Source organism: Panicum virgatum, chromosome 7N, assembly GCF_016808335.1.
Source record: "Panicum virgatum strain AP13 chromosome 7N, P.virgatum_v5, whole genome shotgun sequence".
Classification (NCBI taxonomy): domain Eukaryota; kingdom Viridiplantae; phylum Streptophyta; class Magnoliopsida; order Poales; family Poaceae; genus Panicum; species Panicum virgatum.
Genome location: NC_053151.1, coordinates 18174181 through 18182513, shown reverse-complemented (window position 1 = coordinate 18182513; position 8333 = coordinate 18174181). Strand labels below are relative to the sequence as shown.

General features: G+C 40.7%; 1 protein-coding gene and 1 long non-coding RNA gene across 3 annotated transcripts; one reads left to right on the top strand and one right to left on the bottom strand.

Moving 5' to 3' along the window:
* Positions 1 to 1207: 1207 nt before the first annotated feature.
* Positions 1208 to 5972, top strand: LOC120681367. Of its 2 annotated transcripts, XM_039962864.1 has the most exons (7): positions 1208 to 1421; positions 1541 to 1621; positions 1707 to 1835; positions 3086 to 3148; positions 3882 to 4006; positions 5249 to 5423; positions 5524 to 5972. In XM_039962864.1, the coding sequence occupies exons 1-7, from the start codon at positions 1308 to 1310 to the stop codon at positions 5572 to 5574; spliced, it is 738 nt and encodes a 245-aa protein (XP_039818798.1). In that variant the 5' UTR covers positions 1208 to 1307; the 3' UTR covers positions 5575 to 5972. The 2 variants fall into 2 exon arrangements, with proteins under 2 accessions (XP_039818798.1, XP_039818799.1); XM_039962865.1 differs by having other exon boundaries at positions 1210 to 1421; positions 5249 to 5602.
* A 605-nt stretch (positions 5973 to 6577) lies between these two features.
* LOC120681370 lies at positions 6578 to 8263 on the bottom strand. Its single transcript, XR_005677846.1, has 3 exons — positions 8129 to 8263; positions 7319 to 7401; positions 6578 to 6859 (listed from the first exon to the last, which is right to left on the bottom strand). It is a non-coding gene; the product is annotated as an uncharacterized LOC120681370 (long non-coding RNA).
* Between the last annotated feature and the right edge of the window lie 70 nt (positions 8264 to 8333).

The window sequence follows — 8333 nt, the reverse complement described above, 5'->3', positions numbered from 1 at the left end:
TTATCTATAGAATTAGCTATTTCTAAATTAAGAACAGACTGTTCATTCTCATTAAATTTTACCTCAAACTGTGAAGCATCGAAGGCGGCATCCGTCGTGACCTTCCCTTGACGGTCGATGGAGAAGCGCGAGATGTATTGCTTTATGGCTTCTTTCTCCAGCTTCTGGATCTCCATCTCCTTCTCTTCTCTGATCTTCTTTTGGATGTCATCAAAAACCTTCTGATGCTCGGCCGAAAGTTGCTAAACAGTCGGCCTTTTGATGTTGGTGGCATCAACATCGCTAGGTTTAGGAATTTTACCGACCATGATAGCTGATTAATTCTATCCCCAGTGGAATTGCCAAAAAGTATGTTCACGCAAATAAGAGCCAACACACGGACACACTAAGTCGTGTAGTGAATAGAGACGCGCGTTGCAGCACCACTGTTCTGACCCGTCAAATCGGTTATAGTGACCGGTCAGATCGGTTGCCGCCGGCGAGATCGGTGACAAAGCCTACGAACGTTAGTCCGGGAAGACCCGTCGGGGCAGGTGCACGCTGGGTTGTTTTAGGGTCGGCAGGCCACCTAGAACGCCCTCAATCGACGTAGAGACGAAGGAGGAACAACAAGTAGTAGATTGAAAAAGTTAGGGTAAGAGAATATAAAAAGATAAAAGTTTTGTGTTTGATCGATTGGATATCCTCAATCGGCCGTGACCCTTTATATTTATAGGGTGGGTGTACTTATCCCACAAGAAATCCTTTTACAGATATAAATCTACAAAAAGTCCTAATTGTACTCGGATTCCGGGTGGACCGATCAGACCCACCTGGACCGGTTTGACCGGTCAGACCCACCGGTCAGACCGGTCGGCGTTTTGCCCGTTCCGAAACAGGGCCGACCGGTCAGACCGCTTACGGGCACCGGTCAGACCAGTCTAGCTTAGCTTATGCCAATTTTGGTCGTCAATACGGATTTAAAAAGAGGAAAATTTTGTTGTAGGGAACATCACTTCCGTGAAATTATTACTTGTAGGACATTAAAATGCCTTGATTTGCTCTAGGACATTGATTTCTTTGCTGCAGAACACCGCCTAATGTATTGTAGTCAATTATTTTATTTTGCAGTATTTGACAGCATATACTCGATGGTTACTCTAATTCTTCATCGTAGTCCAATATCGAGCGTCGTGGATATTGGACGTCCATCCTGTTATCCTAAAATCGGGCGGCTTAGGTGCTTCGGCTTTCTCCCCTTCCCAGCCTACTTCGAGGATCGAGGTGGGCACTTGGGCGACTAGAACTAGAAGAAGTGGGATTTCGCAATGGAGGATTCCAGCGGCACCTCGCCGTCGCCGGCCATCCTACGGAATAGGTACTGGATCCTCCGCCACGGCCGCAGCGTACCCAACGAGCGCGGCCTAATAGTCTCATCTCTGGTACGAATCCTCCATCCCAGCAGGCAGCAGCCGTGTTCGTTCCTCAAATTCCCCGCTCCAAAAGTTACAAGTTCCAGCCCAAAGTTTTAACTGATGACATCTTGGTCCGCTGCCGCCAGGAGAACGGCACGAAGCCGGAGTTCGGGCTGGCACCGCCGGGATTCGAGCAGGCGCGCGCTGCCGGCGAGCTGCTCCAGAAGGTACCGGATTGGCGTATCAGTGCTTTGGATTCTTGGGATTGGATGTGCGGTGGTGACTCAGGCCCGTGATGCTATGCATGTGCAGGAGCTCGACGAGATGGGTGTGCCGGTGGATTCAGTCAAGATCCGTTACTCGCCCTTCTCACGAACCACCGAGACTGCCAGAGTGGTTGCCGGTGTGCTCGGCATCCCCTTTGAAGGTCCTAGCTGCAAAGTGAGTTTGGGTTAATCCTGGATGAACCAAATTTTGTAATACATGTAAATTTTCTCACTTTGTCTTTGCTGGCTGGTTGTATGTGTAAGGTATTTGAAGGTGTGCAAATTTGATATTCAAGTTAAAATTTTCTTTATTTGGAGCTTTGTAGTATATGGATGATTGCTGATATAGACTTCCCATGAGTATGGGAAGTCTATGAACATGAATATAAAACAATTCACATTTTTTTGGTCTGACAAGAAAATAATCATGAATATTAATTCTGTCTATCGTTTTCTTGGGCTGGAATTGAGTTTGTGGTGCGTAAGTGATACACTCTTTAGATTGCTTTGGGCAGTATCTGAAATGGATACAAAGTGATTTTACATTCTGTTTGGTGTCATAAAAGAAATCGTGAATATGAAATATGTCTAACATTCTCTTAGTCTGGAATGGCTAACATTTTCTTAGGCTAGATTTTTGTCCTTGAAGATTTGTGCTATGGACATTAGATTGTTTTGGGCGTTATAGGATGATGAATATGGTGGATACAAAGCAAGTTTCGATACAGTTCAGTCTGACAAAAAGAAGTCATGAATATGAAGTATGTCAAATATTTTCTTAGTCTATGATATGGAGTTTAGATTGGTTGGGTAGTATATCAATATGGATAGAAGTCAAGTTTACAATATGTTCAGTCTGATGGAAAAGAAATCATCAGACCTGCTGGAGTATGTCTAATAGCCAACTGACTCCAATCTGCCAGCAGAAAAGGTGAAACCGTAGCACATGTAATTTGCATACCATAATAACGGGATGTAAATACTTTCACACACTATGTGTAAGAACAAAGTATGTGAACCATCCAATTCTGATCTGCTGAAGAATTCCTTCTAAGAAACAACAATTAAGATCTTTCTTGTTATCAAAATTAGGAGGACTAAGCCCTGCTACCTTTTTATTCTGTGAAATACTAATTGAGCAAACATTAAATTTGTCTTTCTGTTCCTGTTTTTCTTTGTGGTAATGCTGCAGAACTAGGTTACAATCAGCCGTGGCTTAATAAACAAGACATGAAAACTCTTACATATGAAAAAAAAATGAGGTCTCATAAGTATATAATTTAAGAATATCCATGTTTGGAATGTTTTTGCCATGGTTTGAATTTTATTGTTCTGACTTATGATTTCCATGGCATCCTAAAATGGTGCCTGGATATTTCAGAATGCATATTATCATTTGGTAGGCTCATGAAAAGTCTTTTGTAGGCGGTGATGGGACTCCGTGAGCGCTACTTTGGGCCATCATACGAGTTACATTCACATGATAAGGTGATTTTGTATTGTTTTTTTTTGTGGTCTGGTTCTCTTGTTTGAGATAGAAATGAACAAAAATGCTTATGATAGGGGCATCCACTATATACATGATATTTACTTAGACACTATAGAAGGATTCAGTGGTGAAATCAGAGTGATTCATTATCCTCTCTCATCTAGGAAATTTACCAGAAACTTCCCCTTTCCCAGATACATAAAAGTCCTGCTGTGTGGGTCTTCATTGCCTCATCCTTTCAGATTTACCAGCTGCTGCCACAGAACAAGTTTATACCTGAACCCTTCATCTTTGAGGCCATTTCACTATACCTTTCATTAAGGACCTCCTGTCCCAGTTCAGATTGGGCATAATTTGGCTAGTGGTGGCATGAAATATAATCTGGCTGGGCTTGGCAGTGGAGGCGTGAGTTGTGTTGTTCAGGAGCTTGGTTGCGCAGCTCCAGAACTGACTTTGTATTAGGCCGACAGAGCAATGGCTCAGAGAGCATAACTATTGGCTCATATTTGGAGACCTTTTGTTCTACGTCAATAGTACCCCTATTGGATCCACTGATGATTTTACTATGATTAACAGGTGTAGTGAAATAATCTAAATCACAATTATATTGCTCAAGTATCTTTCTAATCCAGTTATCAGGGCAACTGATAGATTTTTAATTTTTCTGATGTTCTCATATAGAAGTTATAATGTTAGTGTGTTTTCATTTATAAATTCTGGCATTTTTAGTAGTATGCAGAGGTATGGGCAGTAGATGAAGCACATCCCCATATGGCTCCAGAAGGTGGCGAGAGTGTCGTAGATGTTGCTAATAGACTATTAGCTGTGCTGTCTTCTACAGAGACAGATTTTCATAGGTATATCACAGAATTCGAATATTTTTTTTTGTTTTTCATGTTCATGCCATTTTTAATTAATGTACTATCAGAATGGTACTGATAGTTACCCAGACATGCAGCACTGTGAAATAAAGGAAAAAAGATCCATTTATTTTCATTATGTGTACAGATGCATTTTGCACGAGAGTAAAATACACCAGAGGTCCATCAACTTGTAATGTGGTGTTACTTAGGTCCATAAACTCTGAAAGTGCATTTCTGGGTGCATAAACTTGTAACTTGTGTCACTTGGTTCACAAACACTGAAACTACATTTCTAGATCCATAACTTGTAATTTGTGTAACCTATGTCTATACCCCTTCACCTAGCCTTTATGCACTGATGTGGCACCGACAAGAATCAGCATGGTGCTGCGGATCGCTGAAGTTTCGCCAGAAGGGTGAAATTCGGGCCCCAATTTTAAATCCAAGGGCATAGGGAGATAGAGGAGGGAATGGAGGACTTAGTTTGGAGAGTTCTGAAGCTGAGGTGTAGATATGACCAAAGCCCGTAATATTTTTCTTAGAACCGCCCGTAATATAAGTGGAGGTAGGTGTGATGATATCGGGTCAACATTTGTGGGTGCATCCATGGCCACACGATTGCTCATGGATGAAGCAATGAAGGAACATATGGAATTGCTCGACCACAATGAGAGCCTACTCGAGGGTGCAGTATGGTTGGGAAAACGGTCTTGGAGATTATTAGAATATGTATAGTCAATGAAGAGTCTCGGTAGTTGAAAAGACATGTAGTTGAAGAGTCATGGAACAGGTTATAAACACTTGATGAATCAAGAAGATACATGAAGGTGAATAGTTACAGGGCTTATGGATTGTGAGGGGACATCCTCCAAGCTAGCATTTATTGAGGATTTGTTCTTATGTAGGAGAGACATTGATATAATCATGTACTAGTCTATACAAGTATGTAAATACTTAATAGATAGAAAAATCTTATGCGACCACTGAAAAGGTTTAGGTTTCTCGAGTTGCCTATGCAATTGATGTCTAGAGTGGAAAGGTTGCTAATTGCAGTTAATATTACTTAATTTAGAAGATTGATGTTGGAGAGTTTGCCAAATGTCACTATATTAAACACTGTCCAGTGGCCACATTGTTCTACCTTTCTTTTCTCCAAATTATCAACATATTCTTAACTCATGCAGTCATGCTTGGATCTGGCATACTGAAGTTGACTTGTGTGTTTGTTTCTTGCAGCTCAGAAATCCTTATAGTCAGCCATGGGGACCCACTACAAATCTTTCAGGCTGTACTCAGTGGAGCCAAGGAGAACGCATCTTTCCTTGATGGCGTGAGAGACCTGAAAGTGAAAGGCACGGCTGTGGCATCTGTGCTATCACAGCATCGTAAGTTTGCACTTGCCACAGGAGAGGTGCGCCGAGTTGTGTAACTTGCTGCTTCTTGGATTTTCATTGTTATCCAATATATAACTTGTAGATCCCAATATTCATCTAGCTCATTCTCTGTAACTGGACCGCGATTTGAATGGATACAAAGTGCATGGTTATTCGTTAACTTTATAGATAGCAACAAGTCCCCTCCCCTGATGTATGTCTGGAGTCCACATCTTTTCCCTTGGTTGAATTGTCAGTTTTGCCATGTTGGCAGTGGATTGGCTGGTTTGCCATTAAGGACAGACATGCTTGCAGCTCAAATGTGAGGGAGAGATTTAGTCCACTTAACCCCGACACTCTGGTTCTATCTCCCTTTCTTTGTTGCGGCAGAACAAGATGAGGATTGTGCATCTGCTGACATGGTCCGGCCCGGGCTTGCCCTTGATATCGTTAGAGTTCAGAGGTCCCTTTGCTGTTGCTAGTTTGGAAGATGTTCAAATTGTCGTGATCTGGGAACATTTTTTCGGTTGTAATTGTTGCAATCTGGAACTAATCTTGCATGGAATTCCCCGTCCTTGCTTGTTCGAGGTCCCTTTGCTGTTGCTTCGTTTCTGTTTTCTTTTCTTTCTCTGTTTTGGACTGTTGTGCGCTGTAAGCTGTCTGTAGGTAGACGAAGCAAAGTAATGCATAGAAGTGCTAACAAGTGTCTAATGCCTAAATAAAATAAAGATTGTTCAAACTGAAATTAACTATCATCCTGTTGGAAAAGCAACATGATGCTAGTTAACTTCAGGCCGCATTAGAAACAACATTCTTAGATGCTTTGCTATTATTTCTGAAGGAAGGATTGTTCATGAATTCTTTCGTAGTGCCCATGGAACTGAGTACAAAAGAATTCTATTTCTGAAGGAAAGATTGTTCATGAATTCTAGAAGTTGCCAATTTACCTGCATGGACATTTCCTTGCCTCGGTGTCAATAATGTACCTCTTGTCTTCGTCTCTGACCTCAAAGGTGACCATCGGCTTCCCAATTTTCATCTGTCGATCAATGAATTTGTTGCGCTTCTTGGTAACATCTGGACACATTCTCCATACCCATTTAACGGAATTTCATCTTTTGTTGAACTAGTTGAATGCCCGTGCGTTGCTACGGGAGCTAAAAAATAAAGTGTAAAAAGATATAATCTACCAACAAAAAATAATATTCATTGTATATAACATTGTAGCTCCAAAAAGTATTAAGATAAATCAAATCCATATGTACACCATCATCACCAAGGTCAACAAAATATGCAAATAAATATATATAATAAAGCTAAATGAAATTGTTTAGATTTGTGTTACGCGCGTTGCTCCTGCAACCATCGCTCATTGCCCCCGCACTAAGCACACCGGCGCACGTGATTCCTTTGAATAAGATTTTACATGGCATAAAACACCTTCATGGTATGACAAAAAATGACTTGTATACATCTGCCAAATAGAGGAAACATCATGATAAGATTTTCATACCGTAAATAATTAGTTGATGTGATTACTGTTTTTTTTCCACCCTTAGTTGAAATGATTAAGAGATGTCCAAAAGTCCTATGCACTGTATGTAGGGGTGTTTAATGGCGGGTTGACCAGTTTGGGCAACACTGCTGGACGCCCAAAATTAGTCCAATTGGAAGAAACCGGTTGAACACCCCTGCCTGTATTATTGTGGTTTGATAGATACAACTTATTTAGTCAAAATCAAACTGTGAAGAAGAATTCTATACCCAAGAAGAAGAAAGCGCGCAGAGACAATAATCAAAACTTCACAGGAATACATGATTAACAGCCCTAATATAGAAGACTTCAAGAGTACTAAACGGAACAAGTGATAGTGAATGTCTCATGCAATTAACAAAAAAAAATAGTAATGCCCTGTAGGCAAAGGAAACAAACCTTGGTTTAAGAGCCTGGTACAGAAAGGAAGAACCTGCACGAATGGGCCAATTTTTGCCTCTGCAAGCAACTCAGCCAGATATCTGCTAAACAAGCATGTTGTCAGTATCACAGTAGCCACTGCTGAGTTTGTTATCGCCTGATACATTAAAAAAAACAAATCCCTATTTTACAGATCATTCCATCACACAAGCGGCAGCATTGGTCAAGGCCAAACATCACATCCAGAAGTTTAGAATTAAGAGGAAATCTCCACCAGCAGCATCAAATATTGTGCTCCTCAGAAAGATTCCGAAAGGACAGGATCAAAAACTAAAACAAAACTTAGCCAAAAATAATAGAGAAAACAATCGCAGGGAACAAAATAAAAAAAAGCAAGAGCAAAATAGCGAAGTAGACAAGCGCCTCTCTTTCACAGGAAGAATACCTCAGAGAGGGGATGGGATCAGATAGCTCTTTGTTCATAGTTACTTTGATCCTGTTATTTGAAATCAATAAAAAAAATTCTAACAAATGCTGCAACATTTTTCATCCAACACTTTGTAACTGACAATCCTCGAAACTCATAAAAAAAACTTTCTAACAAATGCTGCAACATTTTTCATCCACAACACTTCGTAACAGACAATCGTCCCATTCATCTGTCCATGAACCAACAAATGAATGCACCTAAAGGATAAGCACGGTAGCAATGGACAAAAAAGATCGCTCATTTATACCATGGATAAGAAATGGATCAAAGTCACAAGGAACAGCTGGATTCAAATGATACTACGATTAAGGAAAAAGGTATAGTTGGATTGTCCGTACCAAATGATGAATCAGCAAAGGTATTGGTCTTGTGCTTGCATTAGGAGTATACAAGAACTAAGAAGCTGGAAAACGGCAAGTCATTAGAAAAATAGAAATGTGATGAGTAGTTTCCAAGTTCCACTTGTCTTTTTTCCAAAAGCATGGTGGGAATTTGACCAGATGGCATATGATATACTGTTTCTTGAAAACTTGTAAGCAAAGA